General features: G+C 42.0%; 1 protein-coding gene across 1 annotated transcript; it reads left to right on the top strand.

Annotated features, from left to right (window-relative positions):
• Positions 1-1,111: 1,111 nt before the first annotated feature.
• TMEM233 (transmembrane protein 233) lies at positions 1,112-19,151 on the top strand. The gene is made up of 3 exons (XM_069795308.1): positions 1,112-1,805; positions 9,069-9,203; positions 17,166-19,151. Exons 1-3 carry the CDS (start codon positions 1,617-1,619, stop codon positions 17,175-17,177), a joined length of 336 nt encoding a protein of 111 aa, XP_069651409.1. The 5' UTR covers positions 1,112-1,616; the 3' UTR covers positions 17,178-19,151.
• Positions 19,152-20,949: the final 1,798 nt, after the last annotated feature.

Genomic DNA, 20,949 nt, shown 5'->3' with positions numbered 1-20,949 from the left:
CCTGAAAATGTTCTCATGAATTAAAGGCTTGAGTGGCCCTGGGAGATGTTGATCCCTTGCACAGGATATGTCCATGGCCTCCATCCCTACTGAAATCTATTCTAAAAGTAATTGTATGGTGTGATGCAAACTGCATTTTCTGAGCTTGTGTGATGACTGTGTTTAAAGTACCCTAAGAACAAACATATCAGAGATTTTACAGCTACAAAGAGCTTGTGCCTGAACACTAATGGGTACTTTGGCAAGCAGGTGTAACTTTGGTATTTCTTACTCTTTCCTAAAGATACAGAATCTTTTCTTTTGATGTTTTGATAGATCAGCAGATTCTCCTTCTGCACTATATTCCAGGCATGCAGCTGAGATATGATTAATGTCTATGAAAGTAAAAATACTGCACTTGTATTTCTTATGTCTTTACTGTGTTGACTCCATTTTATATTGTAGGATGATACCCAGAAATGGGAAACTGTGGCTCCATTCAAGTCAATTGCAACACTCCCAGTGACAAAAGTAGCTCATTCATAAAGCTCTAAATGCACCTTGCTGTTTTCTGTAACTTTAATTAATTAAATGCTCTCAGGGGGAGCCAGACGGAGCAAAATCTCAGCTCCAACCTTCATCTTATCAGAAGTCTCTCCATTTTGCTGAAGCTCTATGCACTTATAAAGATCTTATGTCTTATATCACATGGCAGAAACAGAGCCTGTGCCTTTCTGGGTGCAGGCTGTCATACTTTCCCCACCAACTTAAAACTATGATGGAAGCAGATCTTTATTTACTTGTTTTGTGGTTTGGTGGGGTTTTGTGGGTTTTTTTCCATACAGTAGGTTTTGGAAATAATAAAGATTCATTTCCTTGTTCCCCCTCCCGCATCCCCCAAAGTGGATTTCACCTTAGAGATGTTATGTTCAGTAGGACTGAATCACTTGCCAATCAGTTGGCCAAAATACCCTGGGCCTGAGCCACCAAAATGCTTTAAGATGGTTATTTTCTGCCAATCTTTCATGTTTTTGTGAAGTTTAGCAAGCCACCGGGGTTAGGAGATGGATGACAAATTCAGCCCAGATCAAAGGAAACGCCTTTGCAGCCTTTACGCCACTTGCTGAGGGAGCTCACTGACGCTAGAAACGAGACGGCGAAGTTCTTCCCGGAGGTAAGGCAAAGTCGGTTAAAGTCGTTTAACTGCAAACAGTTAAAAAGTTTCGGGAACGACCGGAACAGCCGAAGGCCATGTGGCTCCGGACCCCGCCGTGCCGCCGGCGGGGGAGGCTCCTAGGGGCAGGACAGGGATAGCCCGCGGAACCCCCGTCCGTCTCCGGCCAGCCGCAGCCGGGACGCGGCGCTGGAAACCTTCGACGGCATTGTTTGGCTTTCCTTTTTTTCCGATTCCTCCCGTGAATTTACTCCCGGCTCGACAGACTTAGCGGAAGGGCAGCCCCCTTGCCACACACACCCACCCCACACGCCCCCGCCCCGCAGCACTGCCGGGTGCCCGTCCCGGGGAGGCGCCGCGCCGCGCCGGGCGGCTCCCTTGGCTCGGCGCCGCGGCAGGGTCACGCCTGCCCGGTGCGCGGCGCTGGGCTTTTCGAGCCGCCCGCCCGCCGCACCGCAGCCCCATGTCCGCGCTCCCCGCCGGTACCGACATCAAGAGGGCTCTGGAGAACAGCCCCGAGACCGACATCGAGGATGAGCTGCCCGACGGGCCGCCGCAGCCGCGGCCCAAGAACTACCTGCTCCTCAGCATCCTCGCCTGCTTCTGTCCCGCCTATCCCGTCAACATTGTCGCCTTCGTCTTCGCCGTCATGGTGAGTAGCGCCCCGCCGGGTGCCCAAGCGACCTTCCCCTTGGGCTCGGGTGTTCCGTGGGGCGACCTCCGGCTCTCGGCGCCGGCCCAGCCGCAGCCGCCGTGCTCCCGGCCGGTCCCTCCTGGGACCTGCAGGAGCAAAGCGGGGTCGGAGGAGCCGTCAGGGTAGCGGGCATCCAGGCGCCTTTTCAACCACTTGTCCCTGACGCGCGTGGACAAAGTTAGGTGAGGCAGCGAGCCTGAGAGCATCAGCAGGCTCAGTCAGGGTGTCCGCTTAGCTATCCTGGCAGCAGATATAAAACGTGGAGTGAGAGGCAGTTCAAATCAAGTTTTCAGTATCAGGCTAGATAAGGGAGGGAGGTTTATCCCAGTCAATGGGATTTGCTACATCAACTAATTTGCACACTGAATTGGGCGTAGTATCTATATGTGAAAGCAGCAGTTTGGGAACATAAAACAGATTTGCAAAGAAACAGATGTGGTTTCTGCTTCAGCTAATCAAATACGATAGAAGTGCTATTTTTCCAGTAAACAGGTTCTTTAGCCTGATACTATTTGCTAGAATAATACACGCAACAATAATGATTGTAGGTTGTTGGCAAAAACTCCTATAAAATTGAGTATCGAGTACACTGAGAGAACAGCCTTACTCCTGTAACCCCTAATTGATTTGCATAGTCCTTAATAATCCAGTAATCCCATTAATTTCAAAAGGATTATTAGAACAGAATCTTCTTCTCTGAGTTAAAAGTTGCAGAGTCAGATCCAGACTTTTCTAATAGTATATATGATCAGTGTAATCAGTAATACTGCAATGTACTTCTGTTGTTTAGGAGCTGAAAAGGGTTTAAAACATACTGTGTATTTTCATCCTTTTCTCTGACAGCCAGTCTGAAAAGGTAAGTAAAAATATAGTTGTTCCCTTTTGCAATTAAGTATAAGAATAATTAGCTATATCTAAAACATACTAAAGCAGGCTCTTTTAAAACTGGTAAGACTGATCAGAAATCGCATTGCTTAAGCTTGAAAATTACTTAAAGGAGCTATTCCAAAGCCATCTTCACAACCTTTTTTGTCCAGATGAGTATTAGCTGTTATTGTATTTTTTTTCTGTGTTTATTTTGTTGTTAACTTAACTGTACAATGTGCTCTTTTCCTTGATTTGAGAAGATTTGGTTCTGCTGGTACCCAGCATCCTTTCTGTCTGTGGACACTTAGGGTGCTATATAAAGTAATGAGAGCTGATGATCTGGGGCTGTGAGCATCTGTTCATTGTGACAGTACTTTCACCAAAGCGCTGGGGCTGCACAGAAGTTAACTGTCAAGGACAGAATTTGGCCTCTAAAGATTTTTGCACCCCATATGGAGAAATCTCCACCCACGCCCTAGTTGAAGTTCATGTAGGCTTTTGGAGTCAGGCTTAAGTAACTGTCATCAGGGGATATGTAGAAACAGGGTGGGAAGAGCACTTCCTGAATGCGAAACAGTCTGTGCAGGTCTCAGCTGCCCATTCCCTTAAAGGGGGGAAACAAAAACCAAACCGATAACCTCTACTGTATGTCAATCCCTTCTGTTTCAATATCATTCTTACTTAAAACATCTCCTTTTCCCTGAAAATAACATGTCCAACTTCTTTTCCACAGCCCGATTCCCTTGCCTTTTAGAGCTGCAACCTGTAACTGCTCCATTAACCTCAACTCCAGGTTCTGCATTTTAACCTATGCTGGTTTTATTCCCACTTCTGCTGGGATCTACATCCTCCCTCTCTTCCTTTGTTTCCTAGAGTTGCTAAGGGTTAACACTGAGATACACAAGTGGGTTATTTTCTTTTCTTACAGAAGATACCTTTATAGTCAGCAGAGCTTACCTGAGATCTCGTGTCAGAAGAGTTACAGACCCATAAAAGTAGAGTTCTGTATAAATTTCCACTGCCTAGAATGGGCCTGGAAGGAAAAGTCCTGTTGGCTTCTAGAGGGGCATGGTTCAGTCCCCTGTTTGCCTGTCACGTCCTCCTTAAGTGCTCTCAATTCAGACAATGTTTCCACTCTAAAAGTAGAGTCTGGGCTCTAACACACCCCCGAATTAAATGACAGATTTGTCTTCAGTCCCTTCTGTCTCTTCTGCTGACCCATTTACAACTCCAGCACTGGTTTCCTCACTTCTTCATCACCTTTGGGGGCACAAACCTTACCATTTCAGGTCCTACCTCCTTGACTATATTTTTAGAATCAAGCTCTCCCAAGATCTCCCTATTGTGATAATAACCTCTTCTTGTTTCTTAGCACCTTTGTGAAAGAAATCTATTTCTTATGACAGGGGTAAGAGGATAGCTGGGACAATGGATACTTAATGACATCAATGTGTTGATATATTGGCATTACAAGAGCAGCTCCATCAAACCAGTTGCTGGTCACTTGCAGATGTGAGGGTTGCTTGGCAGTAATGGAGATCTGTTTTGCCTAGGGTCCTGGCCAGGACTCCTGGCTGTAGGATTACTGTTCTCCTCAGTACTCTTCTGCAGTTCCAGACAGATGCTGTGAGTTCTCCTGCTTCCTGTTGCTTCCAGCAGCTATATTGTGTTGCTGTACGATTAGTTGGCTCAGTCAACTGCAGAGGTGCCTCGCTCAGATTCTCCCTATTCTTTCTCACATATGCAAGACAACAGGCATCAGGGTAGGAATGTGGGGTGCAGGTACCAAGTCAGGAGGCTCATGTGACAGAAGAGTCTTCTCTGGTGCAAGGCTGTGGCTACGCAGTGTGTCACTGAGCTCTTTGGCTGCTTATCTGCAGTGGTGTCTCTTCCCCCTGTTGTGAACCCAAAGAGCGCTTAGCTGGCAGTGAACTGTCAGTTGTATCTGAGAACTGGCCTGGGTGGACTGGCTGTATCTGACTCATGGAATCAGAGCTAGAGAGAAGCTGTGGGACAACTCTGAAAAATGAATCAGATATTTCTAATGTCAGCTCTGAGGTCTGATAGTCGAACAAACTTTGTTGGCCTTTCTCAGTACAGCACCTTAAGTTGTCTTTCAGAGATCTGTATGTCAGACTAGTCATCTAATTCCGTAGGGCCTTAGATTTGTAACAACTTCAGTCTCTTAAAAGCTATTTCTCCCTGCTTGTTTGCTCCTAACTCCCTCTTTATGTTGACACATTTCTGTTTAATCATTTGCATGTTTCAAACAACATATGTGGTCAAGCTGTGACAATCTTGGCTTATCTGTCTCTGATAATAACAAGTTCTTTGACTGCATTTGTTACCCTTGGATTCACATGCCTTGTCTGTATATTAGTTTCCCTAAGCAGAAACAATGAGCGAGAGGGTGGTAGAAGTCATGGGACAGCAAAGGATGGAACTTGCTTTCTGAGGAGGTCACCTCTTCTGACTGGGATCCTAATGAGCCATGTACAGCATATTGGCTTTGGTCAGGTCAGTGACTAGCATAGTGACCAGTGTTCCTGTACAGCTCTACTTCTCTTTAGTTAGAAAGTTTATTTGGAAAGTTTATTGTTTATACAGCTTTTTTTAAGTAGCTTGTAGGTACCTGGACGTCTAACATCATATGGGACAGCCTGTACCTATTTCAGGAATACTTAACAACAAGGCTCAGCAGCCATTCTTAAGCATTTTTGCACGGCCCCATCTTTGCAAACTGGTAAGCTTTTCCTCTGCAACAACACTTTCAGCCTGACCCCAGAGACACAGAAGTCCAGCGTTTGTTTGCATGCTGCTATACAGCCCGCAGAGCAAACTCCCTTGTCATTGTGTCCTGCTCATCACCTGCCTGTTTCATCTGCCAAAAAGCAGAGCTCAAGCCTGGTTCTGAATTGCTCCCAAGTCCCCTCTCTTCTTTCTCCTTCCCTCTAAGTTGTTCACAGTGAGGAGTCATACTGAGCCAGCATGTCTCATTCTTCCTTTCATCTGAACTAGAGAGAGCGTCTCACTTCCAGGCACAGCCAAATAAGGTTTGTTACAGCCTGGCTCATGGAAAGCGTGCAAAATGTTTATCAGAGAACCTCAGTTTGGTCTGCCCAGATTTGTAAGAGCTCTAGAGGAGGATTTCTGAAGTAACTCAGTGTTCTTTCTGCTTTTGCCATAAACGGTGCTCTGGGAATGCGGAACAGAAAATGCATGTTAAAAGGGATTAACAGTTTGTGGCTAATTCATCAAATTTCTGTTCGTATGAGGTTAAGTTGCTTCATTCTTGAGAATATCTTTTATAAATAGATGTGTGTGAACGTGGTCAAGTCACTGAGATTGCTCAAGTAAATAAGCAGCTGCAGAACTGTGGCTTTAATTTAGTTTATGACATCATAGTGAGCGAGGTAGCAGAAACATGAGAAATCATATGGTATTAGGTTGAAAATGGCTGAAATTTATTTTAAAAATTGGATAGCCCAAATGTCACATGCAGATGCTTGTATTCTGTATATATTGCCTAGGCCTTGGAAATTAACTGTTAAAGCCTGAAATGTTACATGTGTTTATGTTGTCTATGCCTTACGTTGAAAACTGGAAGCTTGATCCAAGGACCCTTTGAAGCAGACGGAAGTAAATTAATTTCAAATAGCTTTGCATCAGATCCCAACCATTCCCTCAAACCTCTTATTTTTTTCTTGAATGCTGTCTAAGTTATGCCATTTAATTTAAACCTCTTAATAAAGAAACTTTTGTCTCCTTCCTGTCTCTCCCAAATCCTTTTCTTTATCATTAATGCTGTTTTCCTCCTCTTTACTGTGGATTTGTATTAAAATGACATTATTTATTAAAGTGCACAGGGTGAATTATTTATGCGCTACCTGCAGAAATCACATGGACATTCTCTGGACTTCCTAAATACATTAGTAAAATTGCGCATAACTACAAGCTGGTGCTGCCATGTCTTGCTTACAACTCTGTCTCAGTCTTTAGACCACGTGTATGGGGAACTGTGTTTATAGTGTTCGCAGGACCACTCTCTACATGTCATGGAAAGTGAGCCCTTTGATAGGTGGGGAGAACAAAGTCAGGGCTAGGGTGTCAGTGATGCTTCTCCATGTTTCTCCCTATAGCCACAGTCACATTCACAGTTGCTGACAGAGGCAGGAGGAGAAGTCAGCCTGGTCAAGACCGAGCCAAGCCATGTTTCTCCTGATACTCCTTTTATTGACCTTCCTGAATATATTTTGAGAAAACCTAAGAAGGCTCTTCTCCTGTAGACGGGACTGCTGAAAACAGGGGAGTAAGTTAGGTAAGAGGAACTGTACCAGCCACCTTTTGTAACAGGAAGCCACACTGGTGGAGAATCAGAGGTGACTGTGTCTCAGCACAGCTGCTGGTTTTCTGCCTGAAATGGTCAGGTGTGGCTAGCCTGATACCCTAAGGAAACAAGGCTTGGGCAGTCATCCTATTTGACTATAAGTTTGTGTCCATATCTTATTTCCATCTCTTCCCTCTTTCCCTGCTATATCCTTTAAGTCCACTAGCCAGCCTCAATAAAATTTGACGGCAGAGCAGAGATATTAGTGATATTCTTTAGGGAAATAAAACAGAGAAATGTTTAGGCATGCAGGCTTCCAGGTAGAGAAGAAATGTATCAGTGCTCTCTTTAAGGGCAAGGGTGCATCAGCAGCTCAGCCTTTCTTAGACACCAGAGAATAAGTATCTGCACTTATCCTTGAGATGCAATTCTAGGAATATAGGCTTCATTGCTTTGGGACTGTCTTGGCACAAGCGATCTTACTGCAGTGCTAACACCAAGGATCCATCTAGTCCATTAACTTCTGTGTGCTCGCTAATCGACAGAATGCACACAGATAATGTCCCTAATTATTTTTCTGCTTGGGAAAAAAGGCTCTACAACAATGCTTGGTATCGTCTGAAGTTCATTCCTTCCCTACTCTCCACAGTCTCAGATCTTCACTCTGTTGAATTAGCTGTCTTTGCTACAAAAAGTGGTTCATAACTAGAGCACTTTCATAATAGCACTTGGTGATACCTTGTGCAGTTGTTTTCTAAAGGTAACATGAATTACTTGGTCCACAGAACAGTTCATTTGATCAGGTCCCCATATTTCTCCCCCTGCACCTCCCACTTCTAGGATACTTCCTGGAATACTTAGGAGATACTAAAGAACAGGTTATGACTAACCTGATTGCCTGAGGAAGTATGCTGAGATAGTTCAATAGTGCAATCTGATAAAGAAATCTGAGCTCAATGTCATGATTTATGAACTCAAACTCTCCTGATCTTAGAAAATATTTCTTAGAAATAATTTTAATGTTCTTTGATAGCATCTTATTCTTAGGAAGAAGTTACAACAAACTATGTTAGTACTAGAATACTTCAGGGTCCTTCACTGATTCTTTTCTTTTAAAAATATGGTCTGGTTAAAACAAAAATTAATTCAGAAAATCCTATAGTCTGTCACACAAAAGACTAGAAGATCAGAGTGGTCCTTTCATACCTTGCTCTCTCTGCATGTAATGAATGTAAATCATCTGCTAAGTCATGGGTGGACAGAGATAAACTCAAGTCTGTTGAGATAATATCCGTATGTCTGATGCATACCTCAGGATGTATATGATAATAATTATCAGTGTGTTCCAAAAATGCAAAGGGATAGAATTTCTAGCCCATGAAGATGGCACTCAGATGTTTTGTTCAGATGATCTATACTTCTTTGTTTTGTGGGGTTTTTTCACCACCAGCAAACTACCTATTAATTCTTCAGACTTTTGTTTTGAAAAGTAAAATGTTGGAAAAATAGGAAATTAGTAAGCTTTTTTTAAGAAATTTTCCTGAGGCTTTCTGTAAAAATGCAGCCTATTTATGCTCCTTTTCATGCTTATGGTCCTGTAAAGCATAAGACTTTATTTCACTGCTAATGAAGCAGCCAACTAACAGTTCATATATACTACAAAAATATTGCCAGAGATAAAAGCCACTGATTTATGCAAGTGGGTGGCTTAGAGCCGATTTGACAGCTTTTATGCTGGTGTGTACAAGAAAACTTATCATATGAATATAGCCTCACCACTGAAAATAAAAGAGCTGTAGTTGCAATGAAGTGTACTGAAAATGAGCAGAACAGAAAACTGGAGTCCCTGCTTACCTTGGACTGTTGGCAGTGGATGTTTATTTTACAAAGCAAATCAGCATTTTCTGAAGTCCTTTCTACAGGACCAATGTGCACAGGACTTAATGTTACTTCAAAGCAGTCACATGGGTTTGTTTACAGATTTCTGTTTAAAAAAAAGTCACAAACTCTCTGTTTCTCTTCTACAGGCTTTAAACAGTTATAATCAAGGAGATATAGAAGGGTCAAAAAGACTGGGTCGCAATGCACTCTGGGTTGCTGTTGCATCAATTATCATTGGCCTTGTCATCATTGGAATCTATTGCGTAGTTCATTTCACAACGGTAAGCAAAATGCTACTAGTTCCAATACAAAAATTCTCTGTGCGTGGGCTTCAAAATAAGAAAGATTGTCAGAACTATGTACTAATCTTAAAATGTAGGCATGCACACATGTTTTCCAAAAGAGCAATTTTTACTTACTTTGCAATTTTGAAAATTCTGTTATCTGTGGTTAAATGCAAACAACTGTGTCTTACCAGCATTGGATTTTCTAGAAACTCTTGCAGCTCCCTTAGGCTTTTCAAGTTTAGGCCGGTTGCTTTTTGTTTTTTCTGCTCCTCGTTTCACCATCTGCAAGACCACGTGCATAGAGATCCTTAGATTTCAGGTAATAGAGTCCCAAGGTGCTAATTTTCAGTCTCATAATCTGCCCAACATATCTTTTAACTTTGCAAGGAGAAGATGACAGTCAATTACTATTTTACTGTTTGATATTAAGGTGACCATAACTATATCAAAAGTGACCACAAATGTAATTTTGACTTGGCTTGCTGTGGGATAAGGTTGTTCACTCTCAGTGCTGTGTAATTGACCTGCCTTTGTACACCTGGAACAATAGTAAAGAAGCTCGACAAATGAATCTCTATATATGCAGTGGTTACCCAGATGGATTATAATCTTATTTGGAAAAGAGGACAAAAGTAATTAATGTATTGATATCCTTTCTTAACGTTGTGCAACAATATGTTCTTTTCTCCATAGTAATGTGCACTTCCCATTAAAATAACCAATTTAAATCAATTTCTTACTGGCCGTTTTGGTTGCAGAGCCTTTCAGTGCACTGTACAAACTTATGTATAAACTATAAACAGAGATCACCTCATCCACCACTGAAATGCAGACATCTCCAGGGAGTGGAATGGAGTAGCTGGTTAAACATGTACAACATTTTCAGACAAAAACTTGAAGTATGCCATATTGAACTGCAGGGAAGTTAGTGGAGATGGCATCCGTTTCTGTAGGATATTAGTGGATGGTGCTGCAGAATCAGAAGCTTATTGTATATTCATTAATTTCCCAGGCCTTTTGCAAGCATGAATCTCTCTTTGGGTCAGCTTGTGTTCAGTTTGTTCAGCCCTCACAGATTTAAACCCAAGTCCCTTCAGGCAGGGTGTGCCAAGTTTTGTAATTGACAGCAGCAGTAAATACTTCTGTTCGCTTCTACTACCTTACTCATCATTTCTCAGGCAAGGATAGCAGCTCAATAATTTTTTTTTAAGTAGGAGGAGAGAAGGGCAGACAACACTGATCTGAAGCATTCATGTTAACCAGAGCACACTACCTACATTTAGTTGTAGTCAACATTTCACTTACACTACAGTAGGATCCTCTGTGTGGAGTGTGAATGCTTCTTTGTGCCCACTGCCAGATACTAGTAGTAGTTAGTGCTTTACATCTAGCTAGTATTTGTAAGCACCTCTCTCTTTCCTACTCTCAAAGAAGTAAGCAGCAGTAAATCAGTATAATACGACTTTGTGGGTTTTTCCTTAAGTTTTGTCTTTTGAGGATTTTTTTTAAATTGGTTTTGGTTTTTTTTAAAGAGAAAAATCTCTGGGTTAGATGGAAGCATTGACAGGTGACTGGGAACCCTCAGCACACTGCTGGGATATTAATTTCTGTATTCAGTGAATAGCTTCCATAGAGGTCTCTTGGCCAAATGGTACCTTGAGTTTTGTGAGGACTCAAGGTTTACTGGATTCACCCTGCTCTCTGGCTTTCCAGTCTCTTTACTACTCCCCTTCTCCCTCTCACCTGTCACCCTCCAAAGAGCTGTTGCTTCTAAGAAAGTGTTTGATGGGAGCAACAATCTTCTTTATTCCTCTGATGTGAAAACGAGTGAACAGAAGCACCAAACTGGCCTTTCCATCCTCCATGCTTACCTGAGCCCCCTTTGTTGCCTTACTCTTGGACATTCATCTTTTATACTAAATTGTCTTTGAGTTTGACATGCCACTGGTGTGGATGGCATTGCATGCTCCATGCAGTTATCTCAAATCCATTTGTACCTTGGTCATGATTATTTACTAACAGCCATTTTGCACTCTGCTAATGTGAAGTGATTGTAAACTACTTCTATGCTAACTTTAATATATATGCTTCAGTATTAATAAGATAGTACAAAATAGCCTTAATAGAATGACAGTCAGCCCTGTAACTGATTTATCTGATTACCATTAGGCACAGATTTGATGCTTCCATGACCTACACATGCATTTTTCCTGAAAGTTAATTTAGACTAAAGCAATATATATGAAAAGCTTGACCCTTCCAGGATTTGTTACTGTATGTTTTATCGACATGAAATTCATCAGCTACCGTATTACCCAGTTGCTCCTGCTGACATTCCTTGTGGCTTCTTTTGGTCTTCAAAGGATAACAAGTCTCATTGCAAATCAACATTGGGAGTACCCCCTTGTATTCTCCTTCCATATTCTTCTGTATCTCTCCCTAGAGCTTGTTTACCATTCTACCATCCTATTTCTAATCTGCATTAGTACTTTATCTGTTCTCCCATGACTGTTAGAGCTTCTCACAGAGGGTGTTAACTTGAGTATTCATAAACCCTTTGATAAATTTCACTAGCTCATTCTGATTTATCCATGGTCCTGCTGATGGTGTCAAAGATGCAAGGTGTAATGAGTTTGAGGGCTGGATGAGCTTCAGTTCTTCCACAACGTCCCAAATCTGAGCTTCTGGAAAGCAACAAACCTGAGACATCCAAGTCAGGTTGGCGGGAGGGAATCTCTATCAATTGTTACACAGCTTTTCCTCTTGGCATAGAAATGGTTCAGGCTCAGCTGGCTCTGAAGTCTCCTTCAATACAACTCTTCACCTTCCCCCAAGGGGCTGGCTACACGTCCTGGTGGATCTGCAGGCCAAGAAGGAACCTTCCTTCTGCCAGAAGTCACAAACTTCAGGCCTTCCCCATCATGGAAGTCTTCGTTCAGCTCTTCAGTTGTAGTCTTTAGTTGTTCATCCTTTGCTTTGTGGAGCTTAGGCACTCTCCTCCGTAGTCTCTGTGGATACCCTGTTGGTCTCCTGTTTGTACACCCTGATGGTCTGCAGTCTGCCCACCTCTTCCTGAAGCCCTTTTCTCTGGAGGCTCAGTGGTTCAGTCAGAGTACAGCTCCCACCAGAGAGGCCACCAATGTCCCAGCCCCAAAGACAGGCAGCTGTCACTCCCCCGCAGCTGCAACCTGGACAGCTACATCTTCCTTCCGAAGTTCTATCTAGGTCAAGGCATCCGATATGCCAGGCAGTTGGTCCAGCAGTTTTGGGGATGGTGCCCTGTGGCTTATCACCACCACTGTTGCACAGTCCCAAGCAGTCCCTTGCTGTCTTCAACAGAGTTTCTGGGTCCCATTCTGTGCAAACTCACAACTTAATTGCTAAAAACCCTCTTTGCCGGTCTTGAGCATCTCTCATTGAAATCACTGTGAATGGAGCACTGAAATACTTCTCCGTCTCTGGACGCAGATTCCTTCAGCATTCACTGGAAAGGAATTTCCTCTCTATGACTGGTATTTCTAGAAGACCAGTTCAATGAGATCAGTGCCTAACTTGCTGAATTTCAGTAGCTTCTGAGTATCAAAACCCACATGACCTATTAAAAATTCCAACCAAAGTTATCCATTTGTTCCCACATCTCCTCTTCCAGCTTTTCAGTACCCAAACCTACTATGCTTTCCATCTTGCTTAGGAAAGGGGTTAAGTCCTGTGCTTTAAGCAGAGCTGAGGAGGGCTGCCATGGTACTCCACATGCCTCAGTCAGGAGAAGAACATCTATTCAGGGGTGTTGAGGATAGAAATGGTAGAAGCTGCAGAGAGAGGAAGAGCAAGAAATTCCTGCTTTGAACAAACAGCAACATTATAACCCCAGTAATACCCCCAGTTATACCCCAATAATACTGGTAGACTCAGGAAGAGGAAGACCCTTTCACTTTTCAGAAAATTTCCTACCTCTGAGCCCCGAGCTTCCTTGCATGCCTTCTTTGGTTTATTCAGTTGCAGAGCAACAGTAGCACAGGAATAACAGCAGGCGACACCTACGCCTGCATGGATGAAACAGCCTTGACTTTTCATTTTGAAGATTTACTCGGCGCTAAGCCAACTTGGGGTTTCTACTGCTGCCTTGGAGAGCCTCATTTGTCTTTAACGCCGGCATGTTATCTTTAGCAAACATACATTAAGATATATAGTGATACATATATATATAGCCTGGAACAGGGCCCACCCAACAGTTGGGAACCATCTACCTTCTGCAGTCATGACCCTGAATGTAGACAAGGGGAAGCTGTCACTTGCATCACTGGAGTTAACAGCCCAGCAGTAAAACTTGTCTGTCTTGATCAATGTAAACTGGTGTGTTCTTCATTACGCAGAGGAATCACTGAGTGTTAAGCTGCAGCGTGTGCTGAATCAGGGCTGTCCCTCATTCCACACTAGGCCAAATTTATTCTTACTCCATTCGGTAACTTCTACCCTCTCCTGTCAGTTTCTCCTGCAATCCTACCTTGCCAGTCCTGAATGCTGAATTACACTTCCACTGCTTGCTCAGATTTAACTTAAACCGGTATTTGTGTCACCACTGAGTCTAGCCCTGCATATGTGCCCATAGGCATGTTGTCCACTAAGAACTGCAGTGAGAAAAAGGATGTATTTGTCTTCCATAAGGAGACATCACTACAGACTGAAACAGTGCAGAGCTGTGTGCCATAGACTGCATGTGGCCTTAATCTGCTGTAATATGTCCAGTTAGAGAGCGAATGGCAAGATACCTAAGCGACACTCAGCTCTGAACCACATCCTGAATCCTGCCTCTAGTTCTGATGTCCTTGTCTTAAGAAAGATGTGGCGTACACACACACAAAAGGAGAGAGAAGGGTTGCAAGGTATGAAAAAACCTTTATATGTGGACAGACAAAATAGACACAATCTCTTTGGCTTGGGAAAGAATGACTTAGGAATCAGTAGTTAAAGGCAGTGAAATAAAGAATGATTATTTGTTGTCTGTTATGAATGAGATGAAGGGGCATCAGAGGAAAGCTGCTTCAAACAAGGAGGACGTACTTTTCCATGTGACATACAGTGCAGCTAAGGGACTTATTCCTTCTGGTTGCTGTGGATACAAAAAAATACAAATTATCTGAAACAGCAACGAGTGAAGTTACAAAAAAAAGCTTAAGTGCAAAGATGCAGATATAATCTCGGGCTCAGAAAGTTTCTAAGATGCAGATTGCCAGAGGTGGAAGGCAATACAGGGAGAAATATCACCCTGGATGTAGCCTTTTCTTATACAGTCCGTTTAGGCATTTGTAACATGTCACTGTCAGAGATGGGATGCCGCAAAGATGGCTGTTTGCTCTGACCCAGTACCACTATTCTTGTGTTCCTTCATGAAGCCTGTTAGTAGCCTTTCCACTGACTTGAATGAATTTGGAGTCAGCCTTCCTGTCTCTTCCTAAGTATTTTGATCAGCAAAAGCTAATATTTTTGTCCATGAATGAGGGCTCTCCAGTAGTTCACAATCTGTGTTTTCAGAGCAGTCTCCAAATTTTTGGAGCAGATTCCAAGTTCTGTTTTGTTTTGCTTTTTCATAACACAAGACGTTTGGTGTCTTTGGATTTCATCTGAGTCCTACTGGCAGGACTTCGGGAAATGTAATCCTAGGCTGGAACCTCCTTACTTAAGTAAAGGGGACCCTAGGTAACCCAAACACTTTTCTTAACTGGATCTCAACATGTCATGTTGTACTTCATGCTACCGTGGGAATCATGCATTCTTATTCCATTGCTGGGTTTGCTGCATAGCCTGTTAGTAGTCTGATAAGCAGCTTCTTACAGCACATACTTTAAGACTACCTCTAATGGCTGAGTGATGCTTGACAATGCTGCTTGGGGCAGAAGTGGAGCTCACGTGAGTTTTGCTTCCCAACTGAGCCACAAAGGATATCATATAAAGCCCACATCTTTTGTGCACCTCTCCAGTGGTTCTCTGCAGTCTAGGCAAGTAGGAGTGAGTCAAGTAGAAATGTGGAGAACTAGTAAGAAGTGTTAGAGCGAAGTAAAGACACAAGCTTTTCTGTAGAGCTCTGACTGAGATAGTGACAGTTTTGGTATGAGGAAGGGGAGCCAAAGTACTAAGTACAAAGAAGGAAAGGAATGTAAGAAACTCCTGCCAATGGACCAGTGTCCAAGACTTTTTAAATTCACATCAGAAGTTCATTGTCTTTGTTTATCTTGAACCCCAGGGCCACAGGCAGAGTAGAATTATCTTCTGGTAATAACTTATGTGAGAAGGGTAGTTGTGTTCGGTGACTTTGGAATTTCATGCAAACCTTTATATTTTAATGCTTTCATAGAGGAGTGTGAACTTCTGACCCCTTCTTTAATCTCACTTGATCTAGAACTTCACCCCAAGGAAGTCACTGAAATACCACCTGTCAGCATGGCTTCAAAGGAAGACAGAGAGACAGCTAGGCTGTGTGGAAAGTACTAGCTTATACTGTTTCATAATCAGTAGGGTCTTAAATCAAACATATGCGCAGTAATGCAAGCATTTAGACTGTGCACCAGGGACAGATGTATACACACATTTTTCTTACTAACTTAGAAATAATTCTTCAGGGGGAAAAAGCATGCAAGATGATTTTTAATATCTCTGCTGTCCCTTTCCTGAGGCTCTCAAAAGACTTTGCAGCCATTTCACTGAGGGACTGTCTCTCTTTCAGAGACAGAATAAACTGAGGGCCAGTAAGATGACGGGAATTACACAGCCAGCCTCCAGATCTTTACATTGCCAATCCTGTTCTCTGTACCTTACCATAGGGAAAAAAGAGTCAAGGAAGACTACCTGCCTTTCACTACAGGGATTGACCTGCCAGTGACTGATAGAGCACAAAGTCTGAAGTCAGGGCATTTCTGTTCTCTTTTATGCACATTAATTCTTGGTGTCCACCTAGGCAATGAGCTCATACTGCTGCTTTTCTATCAGTAAGGGCGCTAACTGATTATCTTCTTAATACCCTACCTCTTTTTATTGGATTTGTAAAAATGTAAGAGCTTAAAGTCCTCTACCTGTCTATCAAATGTGCTCAGTCAGCTCAGAGGCTAAGCAGTGGGCAGACACATGTAGATGCCCAGAGGCAATGTGATTACATCAGCCTCATTTCCTTAGCAAGCCACATTAAAAATTCTGGCCCAGTTGTTTCATCTGTGCATGAAGGAAATGTCCCCACAATAGATTCTGCCCATTAGAGTCCTGAGTAGCATCCAAGAGATAATCAGCAAAGGAGTTAATGCTGTCTGCAGGATATATTTACTGTTTAGTGCCTCATGTCCTAGATTGCTCTTTAAGGAGCTGCTAAAAGATAGCCGCTTCATGGAGAAGATATCTCAGACTCCAGCAGAGAGCCCAGCATCTAGGGATAAGCCAGTGAGATCAGTACATCCATGGGTAATGTCTGAGATCTACCCCCAACACAAGAATTTGAGGGAACTTCTCAGATCTTTCCTCTCCTAATGCAGATGCACAAGAGAGGTTACCCAGTCCTTTTAAAATACCTGTTGTGTTGCTGTTGTGTTTACCAAGTTGTCTACTGCTGAAAGTATTGTTCTTGCTTGACTGTTTTATGTACCACTTCAAGAAAGCAGAGATGCTGTTGACCTCATGAAACTTTGTCAAGTAAGAGCCCATTTCCTGGCAATGAAAGATCCTAACTTGCATTGATTCAGGTAACTCAGTTTAAAAATTCAGTTCAGATTGACAGATGACCAGTGCCATTAGAAACTTAGCTCTTTGATTCAAAACTGTATTGAACCACTAATCTAGAGGGATGTTTGTTAAGAGAACAAGTGCCACTAATGTGGCATAATGTATCCATTAGATCTGTAGAATTAATAATTTAAACTCACAAGGCAAACTGTCTTTTCCTCTTTAAAAATACCTATTTCTGTGTCCTTGCAGCATGCTATCTGAAGACCAGGACTGCACTTGGAGGATATCATCATGTAAATCTTGGGAGGGAAGAAGAAGAAGAGAAGGAAACCCTTCATTCCAGACTGTTAGATTTGACCCTACAAGTCTGCAGAGGCATGTTACTGGTGGATGAACTGATAGTCCAGTTAGTTAATCAGCATGGCGTGACCAGGTTTTCAAAATTACTTATTTATAAGAAATTCAGTATAAAGCAGCATTTTCTCTTTTACCCTACTGTATAATGAGATCTTGCCGTAACAACTCCATTTTCTTTCTCATTTACATGGAAGGTATGCTGGATCCATGATGTTCCCTGGCTGACCCTACCCAGGCAAAGCCAACATACCTAGACTGTTTATAGTGCACAATGTAAGAACTGATGCACAGCCCACTGAAGCTAGTAGAACTCCTGTTGCCTCCAGTCCTCCAGTGGGTTTTGGATCAGGCCATTAAGGATTTTTTTTTTTATTACTTTAAAATAGTCTCAACATAACACAATTGTAACCATGGGTTTGTGATTTTATCCTGCTGTGTTATTTTATAATACCGTGGGCGTACTCTGACTCAGCAGCTGCTTTCTTGTGTCATCCTCAGCTTTTAGGTCTTTACCTTGGATTTTTAACCACCTGGGACCGACTTCAATCACTTGATTATTAAGAGACACTCTTCTTCCATAGCATCCATATTTTTCTTAATGATTTATTTTTGTTTTGTTGTCTTTCATTGTTGAACTCCCTTGACTTAGCTCCAGTCCTGCATTAAAGTTGCACTGATCATATTTTCCTCTTTAAACTCCACGTATGTAAAAAGTTCCTATTTTTTTTATCTGAAAAAAGATCTTCTTTTTAAATAGATGTTCTTCTTCATCCCTTTGTTATTGTTCCTCTAGCAAGTCACACAGTTTCATTGTGTTCTGCTTTGTTCATGTCTTTTTTTGTTTAGTTCATCCTCTCATCTTGCTATGAATAGTCTATACATCAATGCAGTTAAGAGATGGACAGACTTTTGTACCCTTACATAGTTACATAGACTCTTGCTGATCCTAAGATATTACTCAGTGAACAGCCTTAGGTTACAGAATTGATGGCCTCTAAATTACTGCAGTTTCTTGATACCTTATGAAAATTCAGCATGGAACAGCTTTATTAGCTGAAAAGTGTTTGAAAGAATATATTTGTTTTGTCACACAAATATTCCATGTTAAAAAGAGTAAGCTCTGCTGAGCATTAAGACAGATGGCTACATCTTCAGCAGTTGTTGCTCCATTTGCTTTAACTGTTACTACATCTTCAAGCAAGCTGTGCCAACTTACACTTACTCTCCTTGCACTAACATAAATCTGGACTGACTACCCAGAAATGCATGGGAGTTTTGCAGGTGCAAGTGAGAAAAGAATTATGCCTGACAGGAGTACAACTACCTATTTTAAAAAAAGTAATAATCTCCCAGAAACCTTTACCTGTTAAAGCATATGCCTGAAAGTAGCATGTATTTTCTGTGCCTTGGTATTATACTCCTAATGTGCTTTTTTGCTTTTCTTTCTGCCAAATTCTGTTTTTCATTGAAGTCAGTGATGCATCGCCTATCCTTAATTACTCCAGTATAAAACTTCATGAACACTGGTGACATCAGTTGATTTCTTCAGCATTTACACTGATCGAATTTGTCCATGTGGGAATTTTGCCACTGATTTTGATGACCCCAAGAACTGGCTGTTCTGTGAATTCCTCTTTGGTTTTTGAATACTATTTCAATGATCTGATACATCTTGTGGGACTTTAGTAGCTTGCCTTATCAGATATGATAGAACTGTCATTGAGAAGTGGAATAAAATGACTTTTAATTCATGTCCATTCTGGTATGTGGGAAGTGTCTTTCATAAGTTTTGTTGCCACTTCTATTTTAAAGAGTAATAACCCTTTTTCTAACCCCTTGGACAGTTTCAGAATAAAGTGAATCAAAACAAAAACAGGATTTCTGGCCTACATGATACTATACAACCAGTCTGTACTGTAGCCAGTACATTCAGAAGTTGCTAGGATCAGTTAATGCTCAAAATATCAGCAAGGTAGGCCCTTTGCTTCATTTTCAAAATAGCATTCAGAAAGAGTGTTGAGGCCTTTTCAAAATGGTCCCTCGGTGGTCTCTTTGGGGTTTTCCTACCACAAGGGGAAGGTGGTCAAATGAGGTAACCAAAGGAGGTCGCTCAGCAGGTAACAGAGGTCAGATTTCCACCACCTTGAATTGCTGGCATCAAAGTAAACACCATCGCATTGCTGTAGTAATAGTTTTCTGTGTCAGTGTACTAAAAATCAAAGTGCGTACAAAAAGTTTCATCCTTCTGCAAAATATTAAACTCAAAATATTAAACTAAACCACAGCTAGTGGTGTGAGAGAGGAGAAAAATTTCCAAAGTTATTTGGGCATTAGAGGGTAGGGATAGGCAACTTGAAGTATTTTTGAAAGTGCCTAACAAGGATTTAGATCAATAGGAGCTAGACACCTGACTCGTTCAGATGCTTTTGAAAACCATACTGGAAATCTAACTTGCATCTTGATGCTCACAAATATCTTTGAAGTCTCTCTCTTAATATAATTGAGAATTGAGCCATTGTATCTTCAGTGCTTCTGAAGACAAATGTTGCTACCTTACAGTGGTATTGATTGGTATAAAAATAAAGGCTTTATATTAAACCACTTAATGTGACAGAGAGGGGAAAATGCAGCAATTCTCCTAATGTCCTTTAGTGCTTCTGTGTCATAGGTAGTCTTATTTTTGCTTTCCTAATGTATTGGTATCAGTTCTCTTCATTTATTTATGTTTACATAAATTTTCAACCATGTTTGAGAAATGCAGTCCAACACAGCTTGTGCTGGAAATCAATATGGTCCTTGTACAACCAAATCATTGTGTTGTAGGTGTGAGAGACCCATACAAAGTGATGTATCAAACATAGGGAAGCTAAATGACGTTTTGCTGCCCAAATCAGCAAGACCCCTGGTGACAACAGTGGGTGTGGAAGGCAGAATGCGGTTGTCTGACTGAGGAATTAGTGCCTGCTTTATATTTTGAGGGACATATAAACAAATTTCATTATCTATGGCAGGCTCTGGAAATTACCTCTTCTACATCATCATGCATCTAGATTTGGATTTGGCCCATTATTATTCTGCATTGCACCTAACCATTTTTTGGTGAAAGAAAAAAAGAGCTGTCACATGAATGTGCTGAATGATGTTATTTCATGAAATAGCGGGGGAAAAAGTGGTAAAACGTATTTCAACTCAACATCTGTGTCCTGGGCAGGAGAACAGACTCTTCCTTCCACAAAGCTGCTCTGGGCTTCCATTTTTTTGATGCAGTCTTCCTGCATGCTGAAGGCACCAACTAATGCCTGAAGTCCAGCTCTCTTTTCCTTCCTGCATGTATTACAGGCAGAGACAGATGGAAACTTGAAATTGCTGGCCTCAGCTCCTGGATCATGTTAGCATCTTTCACTTCTTACAGGGCAGCTGCATTCTGCAAAACAGCAGTGTGAATGTATCTTGATATGTAACCCTAGAAGAGGGCTTCTAAATATAAGAGGAGTTTCTTTGCTGCCGTATGAAGGGGGTCAGCCAGACGCTTAAACAACATGCGGTGTATGTTTCATCAGATTGCACAGCAAAAAAAAAATCAAGGGGACAATATGAAATTAAATTCTTAGGGTGCCTCCCTGCAGGCACACCCAGGAGTTTACAGCTTGTGACTTGAAGATCAGCGCTGGCTCTT

This window comes from Haliaeetus albicilla, chromosome 10 (assembly GCF_947461875.1).
Source record: "Haliaeetus albicilla chromosome 10, bHalAlb1.1, whole genome shotgun sequence".
Taxonomy (NCBI): domain Eukaryota; kingdom Metazoa; phylum Chordata; class Aves; order Accipitriformes; family Accipitridae; genus Haliaeetus; species Haliaeetus albicilla.
Note: the sequence above shows the minus strand (reverse complement) of the source record. Positions and strands in the feature narration are given on the sequence as shown.

Coding starts and splice junctions, on each gene's coding strand:
- TMEM233 (XM_069795308.1), top strand. CDS start 1,617: ATGTCCGCGCTCCCCGCCGGTACCGACATCAAGAGGGCTCTGGAGAAC. Junction 1,806..9,068: donor CCTTCGTCTTCGCCGTCATG/GTGAGTAGCGCC, acceptor TCTCTTCTACAG/GCTTTAAACAGTTATAATCA.